A 23396-nucleotide genomic window follows, 5' to 3' on the forward strand; every position below is an offset into this window, starting at 1 on the left:
ATTCTTATATTCTCATAAACATGAAGTAGGGGAAAGCCTAACTATTTGACACTGGTAGTGTTAAACACTAGTCTCCTAGTAGTGTACATGGTTGTGAATCATGTAACATAACAGTTGTACAAATATTCACACTGCAAGTAATCCAAAAGGCAATGCAAAAATTCCTGGTGCAGTCTGAAACATATACCAAAAAAGGTTAGTGTTCAAAAAGTGTTATTAAAGATGTAATTAAGGACAGCAAAAAGTAAAACAAAGAGACAGTCACATAGCAAGAATGAAAGTTAATGAGAGAACAGGTGATGAAATATAACTCTTTCCTAGGTAACTACAAAGGACTACAGGTGTAGAACATTGTCTGACAATTGGTGTGTTAAGTTGAAGTCACTTAGCCATTATTTTTTGTTGTAAGAGGATCCAAAGGGGTAAACAGGTGATGATTATATCCAGAATAGGTAATAACTTTTGGGAAATGGTTCAACAAATTGTGGCATATGAATGCAACAGAGCATCACTATACCATACAAAATAATGCTATGAATAGAAAAAATCAAAAGAAGAATTATATGAACTAATAAAATTTAAAGTGAGTAGAACCAAGAAGACAATGTAAACAATGGCAAAAATGTAAATGGCGGTGGGGGCCCTAAAGCCATACCTTATGTAATTGCAGTGACTTCTATCCCTTTCTTTGCAAAGATGTTGGACTATGTATTTGGAGTGCTATATATACCGTTAAACACGAGTAACACACATTGGTGGGTTTAGCTGAACTGTCTTCTTTGTTCTTTCTTTTTTCTCTTCTTTGTTACAGAGGATAGCTTCCTGGATAGGGGGGAATAAGAAATATTTCCCAAATAAAGGGACAAATAATAAATACCAAGTTAAGTTACGGCATCAATAAAAATGATAAAATTAAAAGTAGGAAGTACAAAAAAGAAAATGAGAGAAAAAAAGACAATCTGAGTGTTGTTCAAAAATATTAAAAAGAATCAAAGGAAGACCTTCAGAGGTTTGGTAGATGTATAAAGTAGTTATAGAAAGATATAGACAACAATTATATGGAATTTCCAAGAGTCCTACCTGCATAAGTAGAAGAAATCTCTATCATCATAAAATCATGAAACCACTTAACTATTTTTAATAGAATTTATTCCCAGGTATCTCAACTCCTTCCTTACTTCCCGAACCAAAAAAAGATATGTATGTATAAATTATGCCTTTCATGTTTTTATTTATCAGTTCTTTCTCTGGATGTAGACATTTATAAGTCATTCTTCAAATATTAATTCTGAAGCTATATATATATATATATATATGTATATATCTATATATTTATATATATAATGTCCTCTTGGTTCTACTAATTTTACTCTTCAATATTTTCTATAAGTCTTTCCAAGTTTAAAAAAAATTAAACTGCTCATTGTTTCTTATGGCACAGTAGTTGTATTCCACAATCATAAACCACAATTTTTCCAGCCATTCCCCAACTGATGGACATTCCCTCAATTTCCTATTCTTTGCTACCACAAAGAGATTTGGTACAAATATTTTGGAACACATAGGTTCTTTTCCTTTCTTCCAGATCTCCTTAGGAAACATATCCAGCAAGGTCTAAGGGTATATACACTATTTTATAGCTCTCTGGGCATAATCCCAAATTGCTTTCCAAAATGATTGAAGCAATTCACAGTTCCATCAACAGTGTATTTGCATTCTCATTTTCCCACATCCCTTCTAACATTTGCCCTTTTATCATTTTGTCAAATTTGCCCTTTTATCATTTTAGTCAATAGAGCATTTTTCATATACCTGAATATGGCTTTGATTTCTTTAATCTAAAAACTCTGTTCATATTTTTTTAGCATTTAGCATTTATCCTCCCATTTATCAAATAGGGGTGGCTTTTATTCTTATGCCAAGTATTTCTTAAACTATAAACATTATAGTTGAATTACTAACCTGGTATGGGAGACCTTCCCCCATCCCACCCCCACAAAAATAAAAGCAAAACAAAACAAAAACAACTGCTCAATTTTGATAGTGAAGGAAATCCTGCCTGCAAGTTTGGACATTTGTTTACAGTTAATTCTGGGGATAATGCCCAACACTTTACTGAATCTGTATTTGTAATAACTTAAGTGTTAATATGCAAACTTGTGTCTAAGCTGCAATTTTCTTTTGTCTTACTTTGCAAAATGGCAGAACCAACTGCTATCATATTGGAGGAATATTTTAGTCTGAAGAATAATAAAATGTGATATAATAATACTGTCAAATATATGTATATATAACATATATGCATTTATGCAATATGCATATATTTTTGTATACAAATGCTACTAAACAGTCAACAAACATTTATCAAACAGTTAATAAGTGCCAGGTAATGAAATCTTAGAAAAATTAGAGTTAATAGACATATGGAGAAATATAAATAGGGACAAAAAGGAATACACCTTCTCAGCACCAAATGGCACATTCACAAAAATAGATCATACACTAGGTCACAGAAACATGGCGTTCAAATGCAGAAAAGCAGAAATAATAAATGCAACCTTTTCAGATCATAAGGCAATAAAAATATTGATCAGTAAGGGCACATGGAGAGCCAAGTCAAAAATTAATTGGAAATTAAATGATATGATACTCCAAAATTGGTTAGAGAAGAAATCATAGAAACAATTAATAATTTCATTGAGGAAAATGACAATGGTAAGACATCCTTTCAGACCTTATGGGATATAGCCAAAGCAGTACTTAGAGGAAAATTCATATCCTTGAGTGCATATATTAACAAATTAGGAGGGCAGAGATCAATGAATTGGAAATGCAAATCAAAAAACTTGAGAGTGACCAAATTAAAACCCCCCAGAAGAAAACCAAACTAGAGATCCTAAAAATTAAGGGAGAAATTAATAAAATCGAAAGTGATAGAACTATTAAACTAATAAACAACCCTAGAAGCTGGTACTTTGAAAAAACAGACAAAATAGACAAAGTACTGGTCAATCTAATTTTAAAAAGGAAAGAAAAGCAAATTAACAGCATCAAGGATGAAAAGGGGGACCTCACCTCCAACGAAGAGGAAATTAAGGCAATCATTAAAAACTACTTTGCCCAACTTTATGGCAATAAATATACCAACCTAGGTGATATAGATGAATATTTACAAAAATATAAATTGACTAGACTAACAGAAGAAGAAATAGATTTCTTAAATAATCCCATATCAGAAAAAGAAATCCAACAAGCCATCAAAGAATTTCCTAAGAAAAAATCCCCAGGACCTGATGGATTCACAAGTGAATTCTATCAAACATTCAAAGAACAGCTAATCCCAATACTATACAAACTATTTGACATAATAAGCAAGGAGGGAGTTCTACCAAACTCCTTTTACGACACAAACATGGTACTGATTCCAAAGCCAGGCAGGCCAAAAACAGAGAAAGAAAATTATAGACTAATCTGCCTAATGAATATAGATGCAAAAATCTTAAATAGGATACTAGCAAAAAGACTCCAGCAAGTGATCAGAAGAGTCATTCACCATGATCAAGTAGGATTTATACCAGGGATGCAGGGCTGGCTCAATATTAGGAAAACCATCCACATAATTGACCACATCAACAAGCAAACCAACAAAAATCACATGATTATTTCAATAGATGCAGAAAAAGACTTTGATAAAATACAACACCCATTCCTATTAAAAACACTAGAAAGCATAGGAATAGAAGGGTCATTCCTAAAAATAATAAATAGTATATATCTAAAGCCATCAACTAATATCATCTGCAATAGGGTTAAACTAGATGCATTCCCAATAAGATCAGGAGTGAAATAAGGATGACCATTATCACCTCTATTATTTGACATTGTACTAGAAACACTAGCAGTAGCAATTAGAGAAGAAAAAGAAATTGACCAAGCTTATCACTCTTTGCGGATGACATGATGGTCTACTTAAAGAATCCTAGAGATTCAACCAAAAAAGCTAATCAAAATAATCAACAACTTTAGCAAAGTTGCAGGATACAAAATAAACCTGCATAAGTCATCCGCATTTCTATATATTCCCAACACAGCTCAGCAGCAAGAACTAGAAACAGAAATCCCATTCAAAATCACCTTAGACAAAATAAAATACTTAGAATCTATCTCCCGAGACAAACAATGGAACTATATGAACACAACTACAAAACACTCTCCACACAACTAAAACTAGACTTGAGTAATTGGAAAAACATTAACTGCTCATGGATAGGACGAGCCAATATAATGAAAATGACCATCCTACCCAAACTTATCTATCTATTTAGTGCCATACCCATGAAACTTTCAAAAATTTTTTTTACTGATTTTTTACTGATTTAGAAAAATCCATAACAAAGTTCATTTGGAAGAACAAAGGATCAAGGATATCCAGGGAAATAATGAAAAAAAATACAAAGGAAGGGGGTCTTGCAGTCCCAGATCTCAGACTATATTATAAAGCAGCGGTCATCAAAACAATTTGGTACTGGCTAAGAGACAGAAAGGAGGATCAGTGGAATAGACTCAATGGAGTAAGTGACCTCAGCAAGACAGTATATGACAAACTGAAAGATCCCAGCTTTTGGGACAAAAATCCACTATTTCATAAAAACTGCTGGGAAAATTGGAAGACAGTGTGGGAGAGACTAGGAATAGATCAACACCTCACACCCTACACCAAGATAAATTCAAAATGGGTGAATGACTTGAACATAAAGAAGGAAACTATAAGAAAATTAGGCAAACACAGAATAGTATACATGTCAGACCTTTGGGAAGGGAAAGTTTTTAAAACCAAGCAAGACTTTGAAAGAGTCAAAAGATGCAAAATAAATAATTTGGACTACATCAAATTAAAAAGCTTTTGTACAAACAAAACCAATGTAACCAAAATCAGAAGGAAAGCAACAAATTGGGAAACAATCCTCATAAAAACCTCTGACAAAGGTTTAATTACTCAAATTTACAAAGAGCTAAATCAATTGTACAAAAAATCAAGCCATTCTCCAATTGATAAATGGGCAAGGGACATGAATAGGCAGTTTTCAGTTTTCAGATAAAGAAATAAAAAAAAATTAATAAGCACATGAGGAAGTGTTCTAAATCTCTTATAATCAGAGAGATGCAAATTAAACAACTCTGAGATATCACCTCACACCTAGCAGATTGGCTAACATGACAGCAAAGGAAAGTAATGAATGCTGGAGGGGATGCGGCAAAGTAGGGACACTAATTCACTGCTGGTGGGGTTGTGAACTGATCCCACCATTCTGGAGGGCAATTTGGAACTATGCCCAAAGGGTGATAAAAGACTGTCTGCCCTATGATCCAGCCATAGCACTGCTGAGCTTGTACCCCAAAGAGATAATAAGGAAAAAGACTTGTACAAGAATATTCATAGCAGTGCTCTTTGTGGTGGCCAAAAATTGGAAAATGAAGGGATGCCCTTCAATTGGAGAATAGCTGAACAAATTGTGGTATATGTTGGTGATGGAATACTATTGTGCTAAAAGGAATAATAAAGTGGAGGAATTCCATGGAGACTGGAACAACCTCCAGGAAGTGATGCAGAGCAAAAGGAGCAGAACCAGGAAAACATTGTACACAGAGACTGACACACTGTGGTACAATCAAACGTAATGGACTTCTCCATTAGTGTCAATGCAATGTCCCTGAACAATCTGCAGGGATCTAAGAGAAAAAACACTATCCACAAGCAGAGGACAAACTGTGGAAGTCAAAACACCGAGGAAAACCAACTGCTAAACTACACGGGTTGAGGGGATATGACTGAGGAGAGACTCTAAATGAACACTCTGGTGCAAACACCAACAACATGGAAATGGGTTCGAATCAAGAACACTTGTGATACCCAGTGGAATCGCCTGTCGGCTATGGGATAGGTGGGGAAGGAGGGGAGAAAATGATCTTTGTTTCCAATGAATAATGCTCGGAAATGATGAAATAAAATAATGTTAAAAAAAAAAGTAAGTGCCAGGTACTGAGCTAAATTGTAGAGGTATAAAGAAAGTCAAAAATATGATCCCTCTCCTAAAGAGTTTAACATTCCAATGGGAGAGACAGCATGGGGAAAAACAAATCCTAAAAACCATAATAAAGAAACCTGTAAAGAAATACATGCCCTTTTTTCATTCCAAAGTTGGAATCTTATGCCTCTTCACAGTTCCTAGCACATAGTAAACAGTTATGTTTGAATACCTGTAGACCTGCTGACTTGATTGATAAAATCAGTATTGTCACAAAATGTTGCCCAACCAACAAACTTAAAGCAAGTAAATGCCTCACACAGCCATATACAAACATATGTATAATATGTATATAGCTTTGTTTTTTTTGATAAGACAATACCTGAAGATCATAACAATAACTGACCAAACATTGGGCAAGATAAACATTTTTCTTCATAATTCTTCAATGGCTCCCTACCAAATAAAAGCCAAATTCCTTTACCTAGCAAGTCAAGTCCTTCTACTACTAGTTACTAACTTATCATTACCCTCTTCTCACACACTACTGGTCCTCCCACACTCTGTCCTTCAAACTGGACTACTTACCATCACCCAAGTCAGTCAAATATTTTCCTAGTTCTTTGACTTAGCTTATGCAATTCCCGAGGCACCATATGACCTCCTAACTCCCATCTCTATATGTTAAAATCCCACCCATTCTTTAATATCCAATTCAAATGCAACCTCAAGTGACAAATAAGAAATAACTGACAGACACCCTCCCCCTGTGAGATTTAAAATGGTTGAGGTCTTAAACTGTAGTGAGTTAAAATGGTGGAAGATATAAATTGTGATAGATATAAGAGAGGGTGAGTAAATTTGACCACAGAAATATGTTTCACTACAGTGTCTTGGTTTTTAAATCAAATATAAGGTGGTCACCAGGGAAATATTCCCAATTATTCAAATACCCAAGTCAATTGGGTTTTATAGAGATTTTAATTAACAATACAATGAGTAATCAAAGAAAGAGAGAGAGAGTAAGAAAGGAATAAGTATGAAGGGCCTCAAGCCAATATGGCCTAGACCTGAGTTTTAAGAGAGAAATCAGTCAGTTTTTTAACACTCACCACAAGGTCTGACTAAACAAAGATTGTAGTGACATCAGGCCAACTCCATCTCAGCTGACTTCACCAGAGAGCCTTCCAGCCAGAGACTGTTCCAAAAGGCCTCTCTCAAGAGATTCTTCCCAAGCGATCCTCATCAGAGATCCTCCAAAAGGCTTTCTCCAAAAGGATATCCTCAAGAGATTCTGCTTTTTCTTATATAGGGGTTTTTCTCCCATGTCACCTCCCCTAAGTCCCTACATCTACCAATCACTGTAGATGCTTTCCAAAGGACTGCCCATCTAAATTCCTGCTAAGTTGACAAATCTCCTCAGGAAGTCTGAACCAGTGAAAACACAGCTGAGTCAACTAATCTTATTAAGACAAAACTTGCCCGACCCTTTTAGGTACCTAGCATCCCATTGTATCAATTCTAAAAACGGGCCTGGCTCAAAGAACTCCTTGCCCCACCATAAGCATGGATCCAAGTACTTTCATTGTTAAGCAGGGAGTTTTTTTCCCCTAAAGCAGTCTTAAGTTTGGTTGGAGTAGAGGTCCTCCCATTTCTGATCCTGGCGAGTTCTCACATCAAAATGGGGAATGTTTCTCAGTAGGGAATTTGTTCCAAATAAGAATTCCCTGATGGGGAAATTTTTTAACATTCACAAGTCTGAGAGATTTCAAGATTTACACCCCCCCCCCTCCTAAGTCAAGCTTAAGCTACCACTGGTACATGTGAGAAGCAGGAAGTGATGTAAAGGACAGTCTATATATTTCGTGGCACTTCCTCTCTCCGTTCTCTCTCACTCACAGAGACCTTGGTCTCTGTCAGCAGCATGGGGAGTACTGGGTGGTGTTTGGAGTGTTTGCAGCTCTTGTAGGGTTTTTGGTGTTTTGCAGCTTGCCAGTGAAGTGACTGGGAGAAGTTCTTAGCATGCTTGGTGAGTGGTTTAGGCTGATTCCTTTTTCTTTTACCTCCTAAACGCTATCCTCCTAAGAGAACCCTCATCTTGGAGGAGGTCTCGTGGCTGGTAGCCGGGCTAGATTGAGGAGGCCCCTAGGCCTAGACCTCTGAACTCCTGCTTGGCTCAGCCCAAACTGGAACAGTTTAAATTCTCTTTCCTCTCTCTCTCTTCTTCTTAATTTCTTCCTTCTATTGTAATTAAACCACCATAAAATTCCCAAACTGACTTGAGTATTTTATTGGGATTTAATTAATACCTGGTGACCACTAGTATAATATATTCAGTCAATAGCCCCTAAATTTTTCCGCTTTACACTACAATATTATTTTTTTTAATGGGGAAAGGAATTATGAAAGAAGAAAAGTAAGCTTTACTAATAGATACATACTATCTTAAACTAAAGATCAATTTTAAATCAAATTACTTAAGAAATTTTTCAAGACAAGATCAGTGACTAGAGCCAATCAAGACTGATTTTGAAAGAATTTTGGCATCCAGGTAATGAATTTGCAGTTAACCCATTGACACATTGACAACTGTTCGTCATAAAAGTTCAGCTGTATTCCTCCCCTACCCATTGTTCTACATTCCACTGACTATATAGGCAATGTTATTAAAAAATCATTACTTATGTGTCTGAATGTGTCTCTATTCAAGCTATAACTTTCATAATTCCTAAGAAGGAAATTCTTCTAAACTCATAGAACTTCCCTTTAACATCCCTTCTCTTTGTGTAACTCATTCATTAATTTGTTCATTCAATGAATGGACCTAGAGAGACAGGCTTATTAGTCATTGCTATTGAACCATATTGGTGAACCTATGGCATGCATGCCCAGAGGGGGCTGCTCCCTTCCAAATCTCCCTGTGTACATAAATATATTTCTCATATTATCTATCCTTCTGCCCAGAAGTCCAATGAGAGTACTTCCTTCCTCCCCTATCTGGGGTAAGATAGGAGACTCACAAGTGGCATAAGGCTTGTAGTTTGGGCACTTGGTCTCCAAAAGTTTTGACATCACTTCTATAGAAGCAACAGTGAAATCTCTGAAAGTGAGTGGAATTTATCGAGGAGAAAGCCTAGAAAATGGACAAAATTTTGAGAAATGGCTAAGGAATATGGTAAAGGTAAAGAGTTAGATTCTGAGGAGACAGAGAAGAAAAGAGACTTCTATGGAAAGATTATTAGATTTGAATTCAGCAGAATTGAATCAAGCACTTTCAGTTCTGTGGCTCTAACTTTTATAAGATCATGCATTAGCAGCTTCACTTCTCAGACTCATTCAACCCCCAAACATTTATTTAATGCCTACTCTGTGCTGATGAAAAATAATAGTGTCCTGGCCCTCAGAGGATCTTTTTAAAAAAATGTTATTTCCCCAATTACATGTAATAAAAATGTTCAACATGTAGTTTCAAAAAACATAAGATGCAATTTATATCCCTTCTTCCCTTCCCTTCCCACTCCCAGAAATGGTAAGCAATTTGATCTGGGTCACATGTATGATCATGCAAAATATATTTCCATATTGGTCATTGTTATGAGAGAATATTCATATAAAACCAAAACCCCAAGATATAGATACAAATAATATAAAGTGAAAAATAGAATGCTTTGATCTACATTCCAACTCCAACAGTTCTTTCTCTAGAGATGGGTAGCATTCTTTGTCATAAGTTCTTCAGAATTGTCCTGGATCATTGTATTGCTGAGAATATCTAAGTCTTTCACAGTTGAACATTAGATAATATTGCTGTTACTGTATGCAATGTTCTCCTGGTTCTGCTTATTTCATTCTGTATCAGTTCATGTAGGTCTCTCCAGTTTTTTCTAAAATCATACTGTTCATCACTTCTCATAGTACAATAGAATTCCCTCAAAATCAAAAATCACAACTTGTTCAACCATTACCCAGTTAACGGACATCCCTTAATTCCCAATTCTTTGCCACTACAAGTAGAAATTCTAAAAATATTTTTGTACAAATAGGTCCTTTCCATTAAAAAAAAAATCTCTTTGGAGTACAGGCCTAGTAGTGATATTAATGGATCAAAAAGCACGCACATTTTGTAGCCCTTTGGGCATAGTTCCAAATGGCCCTCCAGAATGATTGGATCAGTTCACAACTCTACAAACAATTCATCAGTGTCCCATTATTGCCTCCAAAATTCATCTTTTTCCTTTATTGCCATATTGGCCAATCTGATAGGCATAAGGTGGTACATCAGAGTTTTTTTTTAATTGCATTTCTCTAATCAATGTTGATTTAGAATATTTTTAATATGATTATTGATAGCACTGATTTTTTTCACCTGAAAACTGCTGGTTCATATCCTTTGACCATTTGTCAACTAGGGAATGACTTGTACTCGGATAAATTTGACTCAGTTGCCTATATGTTTGAGAAAACCTCAAGGGATCTTATGATCTAATGAGAAAGAGGTATGAGAGGTATAAAATGTACTTGAATATCTATAATACAAGTTAAAATGTGCTTAAAGGACATAGAAAATTTCAAATACCACAACATGAGAGTTCAGAAGAAGGAAGGACCATAGCTATCTGAGGAGGATCAAGAATGGTTACATGAAGAAGTTCTTGGTTTCTCTTTGAAAGAAGAAAATGATTTTCAAGAGGCAAATATGTGGGAGAAGTTAACTCTAGGCACAGAGAATGGTATGAGCCAAGGCACAGAAGGGGAAGAATAAGAAGAGATCTTATAAAAACTCAAGAGCCCAGACAGATTGGAATGTGGATTATATTCAATCAACTGGCCAGCATTTGTTAAGTACCTTCTATGTGCCAGGCCCAATGCTAGGTGCTGGAAACATATAAACAAAAATTAAACAGTTCATGCCTTGACAGAACATACATACATAAATACATGCAAAATAAATGCAAGTGTGAGGGTGAGGCAGGGAAACATCTGCAGCAGCCTAAGTCAGAAAAAGTTTCATTTAAAAGTTAGTGGGGGAAGGGGGAACAGCTAGGTGACTCACTGGATAGAGTGCCAGGTCTAGAAATAGGAGGTTCTGGGTTCAAATGTGGCCTCATATTTCCCAGCTGTGTGACCCTGGGCAAGTCACTTAACCCCCATTGCCTAACCCTTACCACTCTTCTGCCTTAAAACCAATATACAGTCTTGATTTAAGGCAGATGGTAAGGGTTGAAAAAAGAAAAAAGAAAAAAAAAGAAAAGGAAGGTTGGCTCCAGATTATGAAAAGTCATGATTAACAAGCTAAGGAACTTACATTTTATTTGGTAAACAATGGAGAGCTACTGAATGTTTTAGAGCAGGAATTATTAATTTAAGTTCTATGGATCCTTATGGGACCTGTGGATAGATTTCAAGAGGTATGTAAGCTTGGACTGGATTTTCACTAACCTCCAACTGAAATTTCACATTTTGTAAATTGTGAATTTTTAAAAATGTTTTCTAAGAGGAGATCCATAACCTTCACCAAACTGACAAAAAAAGTCCATAATCCCATGGAAAAAATGTTTTAAAGGATGAGAATAAAGTGATCTGATTCATTAGGGAAAGTATTTTGGCAGTGATAGGAAGAGTAGATTAGTGAGAGGAGTGTCTAAAACAGCAATCTGTTCAGTGGTTATTACAACAGCAAGATTATGGTGTGAAGAGAAAGAAAGAGAATACATGATTGTCAAGAAATGGCAACTAAGTTATTGACAAACTAAGTAACTAAAAGAATGATAATTTCATAGGCAAAAATAAGTAAATAGGAACATGAGCAGGGTAATGAAGTCAGCTTCCTATCTAGTCTCTCTGGGTCATTCTCTCTTATTGCTGCCTGCCACCACCCCTACCAGACTCAGCTTTCCAGAAGACCACTTTTATCATGTCACTCTGAAAACCTATAACTGCATACCCATTACCTTCTATATCAAAACTTGATCCTTGTGCTTGACTCAAAGGCTCCCCTCTCCAGCCCTTCCAACTTTTCACAAAACATACCCATGCTGATAAAGTTAGTCCTGAAGATGGTGGGACCTGAATTAAAATCTGGCCTCAGACACTTCCTAGATATGTGACCTTGGGCAAATCACTTAACCCCATTGCCTAGCCCTAACTTGAAACCAACACACAGTAATGATTCTAAGATGGAAGATAAGGGTTAAAAAAAAAAAAAAGCAAACTTATTTTACACCACTCATTGAAAACGAACTCTCAAATACTGGCAGCCAAGAACTCAAGATCACAGAACTTAGAACTAGAAAGGGTCTGAGATAATCTAATTAAACTTCTCTCATTTTACACATGTGGAAATTAAAACTCAGAAAGCCTGAGTTGCCCAAGATAAAACAACAAAAGTAAAAAATGGGAGACAAGCTTTGAATCTAGCCTAACTACAAATTCAATGATCTTTCTGCTATACATTTTCTCTCCTCACTGACTCAAGCACAGACCATGCTAATTTTAATCTCTATTCGATTTTTCATGGTGCTTCCTCCTACATATACCTCAAAGCCTCTCTGCCCAAAGGACTGTACTGATTCTTCAAGTTTCAAGTAATTCCAAGCCATCTTTCCATCAAAATATATGTCTTTACTATTCCAACCAGAGGTGTCTTCTCCCTTCTCTGACCTTCTGATTATAGTCATTATAGTTTAGCAATTTATCTTCTTTTTCCCCTACCCCAAAATGCCTAGATTGTAATCTTTATACAAACAGGAATTATCTTTGTTGGATCCCATAACACTAAGCATTCAATAAATACTTGATAATGAAGCTAAAGGAATATTTGATGGAACTTTAAGGAGAGTATGATTCCTCCAAATGAAAATATCCAGGTGAGGATCCAAAGGAAAAGATCCAGGTGAAGGGAGTTTTCAAAATAGAGATGAACAAGAACAAAAGTTTCAGATGCATGAGGAATAGAGGGTGAGTAACCAGGCCCAGCAAGATTGCAAAGAGTAGTTTTAGAGCTGGAAAGAATCTTAAAGAAGATCTCTTCCAACTCCCTGATTTTATAGATAAGGAAACTGAGGTCCAGAGAAATAAATTATTTGCCCAAAACCATACAAGCTTTAAATGTCAGAGTCAGACTTTGAACTCACTTCCTCCAACTCCAGTTCTAGGATGCCTTCTATTCTGTCTCCCACCTTTATACATTTTTCTCACATGTACCTCTCTCCCCTCTACACTAAATCCTTTTAAGAAAAAAAGGCTTCCCCAGTTGAAAGTGACAATATGGTTCAATGGCCTAGTGATGGCATGCAAATAGGAAGCATGCCACAACTAAAACGGCTAGTCCTCTAAAGCATATGATTACTTCTAGCATGCTAGAAACAGGAAAACTGATGAGTCTCTGACAACTTAGTGGGGCCGGTTTTACATGCCTAATCATGTGTAGTAACAATGAGGAAGATAAACTAACAAGGCTGACTATAAATAAATAAAGGGCTAACTGCAAGAGGAGGATCCAATCCTTTTCCCCATGTTTTCCCTTAGATCAGTGACTTCAAGTTCAACTCTCATTTGTTTCAAGTTTATAAAGAAACTACTTGTGTTCATAGTATCTAAATCTTTGTTTCTCTTCAGACTCATTAATCTGGTTACATATCTTTCTGAATAAAGGGCTGCACCATATCCTTTGAGGGAACTGCAAGACAAATCCAAAGTAGGCCTCAGGTTTGAGATTACGACAACAGAGGATAGGTCTGGACAATCCCTTTGTCATACCTCAGAAAGCAAGCAATGAATGGATGATCAAGGCATGGCATTAGGATCTGACTTCCCATATCATGAATTAAATAAACTTTGGGAGTCACCCAGGAAATCACTCTTCAAGTGATTCAGACTTTATTGACTCATAAGGGGCAGGAAATCTAACCTGAGGTGCAATGAGGTGGGAAGAGAAAAAATAGTGGCTGCAGGGCTGAACAGGAGAATATCTCCCCATTTAGGAGCACAAGTCTTATTTCCATATCTTTGATTCTTGCCTCCCCCCCCCCAATTCTCCAAGAATTCATTATTTGACTTAATTAAAAACAAACCACCTCTATTCACAACTTTATAATCTGAATAATACAACAGAAGAAAAAATTGAAACATGAAAGTTTGCTGAAATCCAGGCAAAACTACCTATCTCTTCTTTGTGCTTTTAACATTGGTGGAAATGTACTAGCAAGAAACATTACACAGCCTCTTAGTAAAAACTGATCATGAAAACATGAAACCATAACTACTAACACTGAAATCTTTTCTCTATGAGAACATAAACTTCTTAAATAGAACAGACTTTCTCTAATATGAGGTTTCATGTGCAGAAGAAAAAGCATATGATTGATCACATGATTTGAAGGGGATATGATTGGGGATGGTGACTTTAAATGATTCCTCTATTGCAAATAGTAATGATATGGAAATAGGTTCTGAACAATGACACATGTAAAACCCAGTGGAATTGCTCCTTGGTCCTGAGAGGGAAGAAAGAAGAGGAGAGGGAACGAACATGAATCATGTAACCATGAAAAAAATATCCTAAATTAATTAATTTTTAAAAATAATCATAAAGGGTTAAAACAATGAGGTTTCATGGAAAAACTTCACAGGCCAATCACAAGCCACCTCCTACTGCTGATCAGGACAACTTTGAACTTCTAGTTCTATTCCTTCTTAGGTAACCTGGTACCCCTGCCCTGCTCACTGGAGGCTCACCATACTGATGCCAGACTTAATCAGATTAAACCAATGCACCTCAACACTCACTAGCCAAATGGTTCTCAAACTGTAGTCCAAGGCTCCCAAAATCCTTCTAGGGGGTCCCTGAGGTGAGAATTATTTTCGTAAAAATATTAAAATGTCATTTGCCTAATAAAATACTAACCCCTTTTCAATTACACATCTGTATATGCATAGATTTTCTTTATACATGTCAACCAAAATAGCATTACAATAGATTGAATAGAGAAACAACTATGAGAATCCAACTGTTTTCTAGTAAACCAAACATTAAAGAGGTTTGAAAAAAATATCTAAAACAATGGCATTGTTCTTATTGAATTTTTGTTTCATAAAATATGTTTTTTATATATTTTTTAAAGTTTGTTGGCATGTGATGAGTTTGTCCATATAGGTGACACAGTGGATAGAGCACTGGACTGAGTCAGGAACACTTGAGTTCAAAGCTAGTTAGGATTACAGGCATGCTCCATGACTATCAGCTCTATGCCTCCACTATGTAACAGAATCTTAAAATAAAACATGTGTTTACTCATAAGTTAGCAATATTATTTGAGATTCACATCTGTCCTTTACTACTTGCAAAAAGTATGTAGAGAAGATTTAAGTTAGATATCTATAAGAACTCCCAGGGACCTCAAAATTCATGCCCATACCCAAAATAGGTGCCCATAGTATCATTAGACTAAGGTCAAGCAACAAATTGCTTCCCTAAAAACAGTACATTCAGGGATCAAGAAGTTTTGATTTTGAGTAACAATTATAAGTTACTGTTACTACAAAACTAATTTAAGAGGGGTCAACTAGAGGAGGGCCAAGTTACAATAGTATCAACTGATATGTGAAAGCAACAAGTTAGCTATTGCAATAAATAGGTGGTAAAAAGAGGAAAGAATACTACTCTAGATCAGGGGGACTTAAATATTGGAGTACAGTAAAAAAATATTGCCTTGATTTAGCAAAAATAAGTGTCAGTAATTTGTGTGTCAAAAACAATGAAGAACTGCACATGATGAGATAAAATCCCTAAACTTCCTCTAAATCTATAATACTAACTTCAGGATAGAGCACTGAGTCTAGAGAGAGTCATCTTCCTGAGTTCAAATCCAGCTTCTGACACTTACTAGCTGTGTGACTATGGGCAAGTCACACAACCCTGCTGGTCTTAGTTTCCTCATCTATAAATCAAGCTGGAGAAGGAAACAGCAGGTCATTCCTGTATCTTTGCCAAGAAAATAGTAAATCAAGTCATAGAGTAGAACAAGATCTAAAGTTGTTAAATTAGGAATCATACCAAGTCCTTAGATTTAAATCAGTCAACTAGCCCCTAATATCATACCCTTCTTTCAAGACTCAGACCACATACTGCCTCCTCTTTGTAGGTCTTCCTGATTCTGCCATTTCTAAATTCAATCTCTCCTCAAAAATCATCATGTATTTTATTATATATACTTATTACTAGCTCAGCCCCAATCCCAATAGATCATAAACTCATTCAAGGTAGACATTTCATTTTTGGTTTTACATACCCAACACCTAGCAGAGTCTCTTGAAATAGCAGACATTTCAGAACTGGAATGGGAAAAAAAAACAACACAAAACATAGCTTTTGTAGCCCATCCAAAAGCAGTTTATCTCACCAAACTCCTTGGGCTACAGTGTGGTTAGAAAGTAAAGAAAATGATGATAGGAAAAACAAAAAGGAAGCTAATTTTGAACCCAATTATTTTCTAAACCAGATCTTGCAACCAAGTTTTTAAGGCACTAAAGACAAAGATGAAAGGGGCTTTTACAATCACCACCTTCCACTTCAGACAAGAAAAAGTGCTGGATTTATCATGTGTACAGCTTAAGTCTCTTTCTCGAGCATCCAGTCCCATACCTATTGTTTGTTGGATGTCTCCAAGTAGTTGTCCAGTAAGTGTCTCTAAATAAATAAACAAATAAATAAATGTGTCTAAAATAAAGCTTATTATCTAGTTCCCTTGACTCACATGCCCTCCAAAATTCCCTATTTTCATTGAGGGCACAATCATTGTGCTAGTCATTCAGATCCACTACTTCAATCATCCCCAACATTTCTTTCTTATTCTCATGGCAAAGCAGTTGCAAAGTCTTGTCAATTTTTCCTCCATAACATCTTTCTCAGATAACTCCTCTTTAGTCATAAAGTCAGACACTATCTTCATCACCTCACCTGTAATACTTTGACAACCTAACTAGATACTTCAGGCTCCCCGTTCCCATGTACCATTTTATAGCTTTACACAGGCTGTTTTCCCAGGTCTTAAATGCAGTCCCTTCCTCACTCCTGCTCCTTAGAATCTCTAGTTTCCTTAAAGATTCAACTGGTGTGTCATCTATGGAAAGAAAAGTCTTTCCTGACCTCCTACACCCCTTTCATCCTTCTTATATCTTATTCATCCTCATGTACTGTAAAATCCAGTAACTGTAGTCTCATTGCTTTTATTCAAACTAAACAATCCATTGCCTGACTGGGGCTTTTTCTCTGGTTGTCTCCCATACCAAAAATGTTCTCCTTTCGTGATCTGTCTCCTCACTTCCTTCTAGTTCTAGCTAAAAATCCCACTTACACAAGAAGTCTTTCTAAATCTTTAATTTTAGTACATTCTTTTTGTTGATCATTTCCAGTTTATCCTACATATAGTTTATTTGTACAAAGTTGTTTGCAAGTTGTTACTTCTATTAGATTGTAAACTCCTTGAGAACAGTGCTTTACCTTTCTTTATATCCTCAGATAGCACAATGCCTGACACAAATCAGGTACTTAATAAACGTTAACTGATTCACGGGTGCTCTCTCCATCTTAATCAAATTACACATATATATATTTGTCTGAATATGTTAGATTTCTCACTCCGCCCCCCCCCCCCAACAGACTATGAGTTCATAGTGGAGGCAGGAACTCTTTTTCTTTATCCCCTTTATTCCCCACACACACCCAGAGTGCCTTGCATATTATAGGTATTTATAATACTTATGGAATGGATATATTCTGATACCTTATCCATCCTTCAATCCTATTTCAAATCTGACCTCATTTATGAAACCTGTCTTGTTCCCTCCTCAATCTCACTAGATCTCCCCATTGTACTTTGTACCTCTAAAGATACTTCTTCAATCCTTCTTGTTAGATATGGAGAGGCATCCCAGAATAAAGGGGAGAATGCCTAAGTCAGGAAGACTTGTCTTCAATTCCCACCTCAGACAATTAGCTGTGAGACCAAGGGCAAACCATTCAAACTCTCTGAGGCTCAGTATCTTTCTTTTTAAAATGAAGAGGTTAGACTAGATAAATTCAGCTCCAGGTCTATGATCCTGTATTTGCTTCATCCCTTCCCCTCCCTCCATATATACAGAAGACAAAACCTCCATGAGGGCAGGCATTTTGTCTTACTCCTTTTTGTATCACTCTCATACTCTTCTGTACAAAAGGGCTCTTAATAAATATTTGTTATATAGAATACCTAATGTACCACCTTAAAACTGAAGCCTGTCCCTTTAATTTAATGTTTGCTGACCTAATGACAAATTTTCTGAAATCCTAAAGAGTGCAACAGGAACCTATTGACATCTACTAAACATCATATTTAGAAAAGCTCTTCATTTCTAAGACAATCAGTCATCTCTTTGGCCAGTTGGATAAAGAGTTGGCCCTGGGAGCCAAAAAGATATGGTTTCAAGTCCAGATTTTGACACATCCCTGAGGAAATCTCTTTAATCTCTCAGTGATCTAGGATGCTCTCTAAGACTCCAACCTGCATTGGTAGCAAGAGTTTCCTCATCTGAGAATTCCTTACACTCTGTCCAGTCCCTATCTGTAAGAATCCTTCATCAATGCCAAACACACCTATAAATCATTCTGAACTTCTACAGCTATTGACCCATTTCTGTTCTCAGCTTCTTTAATGAATAAGACTAGAAAGTCAGGTAATATTAAGAGGAGGGGAAAGGATGGATAATATTCCAATTGGAATGTGTCATGGAAAGTATATTTAATGCTTTGTATTCCACTTTTCCCCGAATTTATGTCCTAGATAAAATCTTTTAAAGGCTTACAGTGTTTATAACTAATGCTCAGAGATACAAGGAAATAAACTAAAAACATGACTTTTGATGGCCAGTTAAGGTCTTTTCTGATTTCCTGGCTTTTTTTTTTTTTAAATATCTCCAGTCTTAGTATACTTTTTCTTTGTTGGCTTTCAGAGCCAAATGTTCACAATCAAAGTGCAAGAGCACTTTTTTAAAAACCCAGGTCAGAGCATAAACTCACAGTAACGTAGTTCTCAAAATGCACAAATTAGACTAAATGTGGATTAAAATTGGAATTTGTAATATCGGTCTCTTTTCTTTTAAAAAAGAAACCATTAAATGAATCAAGTGGAAACCCCTCCGTGAAATCTCTTAAGAGCTGGAAACTCTCTAAGGGGAAAACATATCCTTCTGTTTAGCAAGATCCATAATTTAACCTCCTTGAGCAGCAAGGAAAATCTTTCTGACCGGGAGACAAAATTACCACTCTAACCACCGAGTCAGATTTCTGCGTGTATCAAAGACTGAAAGCAAGGGAGAGATGGAGGGAGGGAGGAAAGGAAACCGTACTCAAAACCGCAGTAGACTGAGGCCCCGGTGAGACCTGGATGCCCAACCTTCCCCAGGGTTACAATAAAGTCACCAAACCACAGCTGCCCCCCAACTGTACCCCAGTTGAGGCCAACCGCAGCCGCCTAGTCCCCAGGCGATCTTCCCAGCCGGCGAAGGGAGGCGCTCACCTTAAAGTCCCGGCTGTGTTGCGGAGTGTACTCCAAGGTCCACAAAGCTCGCACCAGGTGTGCCAGCTGCTCCGTGACCTCGCCCTTGCCTTGTGGGCTGCGGGAGAAGGGGAGTCCGTTGGCCTGGTGGCCGTCCTCTGGGGCGTCCTGGGCAGGGGGCTCCTGCTCGCTGCCGCCGCCGCCCCGGTACTGTTCTAGGGCCAGGTACTCGGCGAAGAGCTCCGTGTTGCTGAGGCACTGCAGGGTGGCGTTCATGAAGCAGGTGTTGCCGTGGTTCTTGAGCCCCGCCACGCCGGGCACTGGGTCGCCTCCGGTCAGGCACAGCAGCTCGGCCGGGGGCGGCGGCGTGGGCGCGGCGGGGGGCGGCGGCGGCTGCTGCTGCTGGCAGCGCTGGGGCGGGGCGGCTGGCCCCGACCCGGGCCCCGGCGGGAAGCAGCTGCGAAAGCCCACCGGGCCGAGCGCGCCGCTGGGAGGTCGTCCGCGGCCGGGCAGCGGGGGGCTCTCGGAGCTATAGTGCGATAGAGTGGACAGCGTCTTCAGGACCCGGCTCATGAAGCTGCCCACCGAGCGGGCGGAGGAGGGCGAGGCCGGGGAGCCGCCGCTGCCGCCGCCTCCCGCCCGCCCGCTCCGGAACAGCCTCTTGCTGAAGGAGCGCTTCTCCTTCCCGGCCGGCGCCGGCCCCGCGGTCACAGCCGGCCCGGGGGCCGCGGGCCCCGTTACCTTGGACATGGCCTCGGCTCCCTATGTACATCCCCTCTCCACTCCGCCGCCCGCCCGCCTCCGCCCCCCGAGGCCGCCGCCGCCGCTCCTGCTCCTGCTCCAGCCGCTGCCGAGCTGCATCCCCCGCCCCCTGCGCTTCGCGGGCTCCCGGGGAGGGCTACGACACTCGGGAGAGGGACCCAGCGAGAGGCACAGACTAGAGGCGACGACCCAAGGGCTCGCGGCCCCGGCACAGCTGGAGGCCGGTCACGTGGCCTCCACCCCCGAAGCCTGGGAGCCGGCCGGTGGCCACGGACGCGGGAGGGCACGCTCCCCCCCCTCCCATCTCACCTCCCCCCCGCGCGGTGAAGATGAAGTTGAGGCGGCGGCCATGTCGACTGTGGGAACGGAGCCTCCTCTTCCCGGCCACGGGAGCTTTGCCTGCTCTGGGCACAGTCCCGTTCGGTGAAGCCAGAGCGTGGCCATGTCTAGTGTGGGCAAAGTCCTATTCCCAGGGTGGGAAGTAACAAGCTGGATAGGTTTGTGGCTGTTTAGCTCAGAGCTAGGAGAAGTGAGGGAAGAGTGCAATTGATTGGACTCTGCCGAGTCGTCGCTAGCGCCCCAGCCGAGGGTACAAAAGCTTGGGAAAACTTGTAGAAATCCTGCAGCTTCGACCTGAAAAGTACCTGCACCAAAGGCTCAAATGATCACTATCACAATGGCCTAACTTAGGTAGCCTGGTGTTTGATGCGGCTCAGGCAAAGCAAACGGAAGTTTACTACTCTGGTACTTAGGGAGCTGGAGAGTATCCCTGAGGGTGCACAGTCTTTGTCTGGAGTCCTAGCACCCCGTCATTATCCCCGAGGCCCCGAAATGCTGGGGAAATGTTTCCCCACTAGTTAATTAGCTAGTCATTTAACACACAAATGCACAGAGCCAATTCCACTGAATGAGCAATAACCCCAACACAATCAGCTTTGTCTCCCCAAAAGAGTAAAATATAAACATGTGATCAATATTACATTTATTTGTGTGATCATCAGTACCAACCTTGCCTAAGGGTCTAAGGGTCTATGACCTGGGTTTTCATTTATTCATTCCACCAGCATTTTTTGAGCTCCAAATATATTTTGAGTGAGACCAAAAAAAAAAAAGTAAATTATAGCTCCAGGCTTCAAGTTTACCAGCAAAGAGATGCCCTGTGACAACTGGTCTTGGAATCAAGAAACTTGAGGGGGCAGCTGGGTAGCTCAGTGGATTGAGAACCAAGCCTAGAGATGGGAGGTCCTAGGTTCAAATCTGGCCTCAGACACTTCCCAGTTGTGTGACCCTGGACAAGTCACTTGACCCCCATTGCCTAGCCCTTACCACTCTTCTGCCTTGGAGCCAATACACAGTATTGACTCCAAATAGGAAGGTAAGGGAAAGACAGAAAGAAAGAAAGAAAGACAGAAAGAAAGAAAGACAGAAAGAAAGAAAGAAAGAAAGAAAGAAAGAAAGAAAGAAAGAAAGAAAGAAAGAAAGAAAGAAAGAAAGAAAGAAAGAAAGAAAGAAAGAAAGAAAGAAAGAAAGAAAGAAAGAAAGAAAGAAAGAAAGAAAGAAAGAAAGAAAGAAAGAAAGAAAGAAAGAAACTTGAGTACTTGTTCTGATCCTGGCATTTGCTACCTGGATCAGCTGAAAGGACCCGAACCTTTGTGATGGAGAAGAGTAGACCTGAATTATAGAGGAAACCATATATTTCACATGAGGGCCCTTAGAATAGTAAAAGAGGGATGATATTTGTTTTACTTGGCCAGAAAAAACAGAGCTACAAGTAATGGTTTACAGAAATAAATTGAAATAGTAAATATAAATATAAATATAAATATAAATATAAATATAAATAGTAAAGGAAATTAAAATAATACATGTAAGGCATTTTGCAAATTTTAAATGGCAGTTATTATTATCATTCCTAACAAGAACTAGATCTTCACAAAATAGCTGGATGACCATTGTGGGCTAAGAGGGGAAATTCCTAAATGAGTTCAGAACCAGGTAGTTTCTGGCATTCCTTCTCAAAAGCTTCTGTGTGTCTGTGGGTCAAGGACCAGCCAAGCACAATATGGTTCACCAGTTAATTGTTTTATCCACTGCTGCTCCAAATGAAATGTCCAAAGTATTGACATAAAAAGATATTATTATTTCTCTTGCTGCTGCTGCTGCTGCTAGTACTACTACTACAGGAAATGCTCTGAAGAAGATAAAATTTGAGCTGAATCCTAAAGGATGGGTGAAAATTGGGTGTGCACAAGAAACGGGGGAAAACATAATAGGCTAGTAAAATAATATAAGTAAATGTTAATTTTGGGAACCCACAATACTGAATGTTGGAGGAAAACTACCATATCTAAAAGAGGCCTCATATGGATTTCAACTTAATCCTATAAGTAATGCAACAATATGCTTAAGCAGGGAAGTGAAGTCATAATTAATATTTTAGAAAGGATTTTCTCTTCCATGTCCCAGAAAACTTCATCCTGGAAGCTCCTCTAGCCTTAAATTCACAAAGTACAAGGATCCTCCACCCCAGAGACTCTCACTGTGATTGGATGGCTCCTCCCTTCCATTTAGGGAAGAAGTCACTCCCCTAAGCAATCATTATACCTTAGTCTCTTTCCCCATACTATGTTCTTTTAAAGGCCTTTTTTATGTGTTGTCTACTCCCATTGAAATATAAGTTCTTTAAGGGCAGGGTATTTGTATTTCCAATTTTAAGAATAACTGACATAGTAAGTGGTTCATAAATATTTGTTGGCTGCCTATTCTGACAACAATGGGTTGTTTGAACTGAAAACAAGAAATACTGTAGACAGAAAGAATAAGGACTTCCCTCCAATAATTTGGAGTTGGTAATTTGAAAGAAAGAAGCAGAACAGATTAAAAAAGACTGGATGGTTTCAATCCTGGGTAACTGGGAGAATGTCACTAAATATGAGAAGTAGTGTTATTTCCTTTTTGTGCAAGATGAAGATACTGATTTAAGATATCTAAGATCCCCTTTCAGCTGTAAAATTCTTTAACATCAAATTCCAAGTAAAAAAGGGAAATTTTGTTGCTAGACAGTGGTTAAAAGATT

At 38.5% G+C, this 23396-nt stretch overlaps 1 protein-coding gene across 1 annotated transcript in view; it reads right to left on the reverse strand.

The window, feature by feature from the left end:
- Positions 1 to 20651, reverse strand: part of USP31 (ubiquitin specific peptidase 31) — a 155228-nt gene extending 134577 nt beyond the window's left edge. Inside the window, exon 1 of the mRNA XM_001377847.4 lies at positions 19580 to 20651. Coding sequence (XP_001377884.2) covers positions 19580 to 20308 — 729 coding nt within the window. The 5' untranslated portion in view covers positions 20309 to 20651. The remainder of the gene's footprint in view (positions 1 to 19579) is intronic.
- Between the last annotated feature and the right edge of the window lie 2745 nt (positions 20652 to 23396).

Source organism: Monodelphis domestica, chromosome 7 (assembly GCF_027887165.1).
Source record: "Monodelphis domestica isolate mMonDom1 chromosome 7, mMonDom1.pri, whole genome shotgun sequence".
NCBI lineage: Eukaryota > Metazoa > Chordata > Mammalia > Didelphimorphia > Didelphidae > Monodelphis > Monodelphis domestica.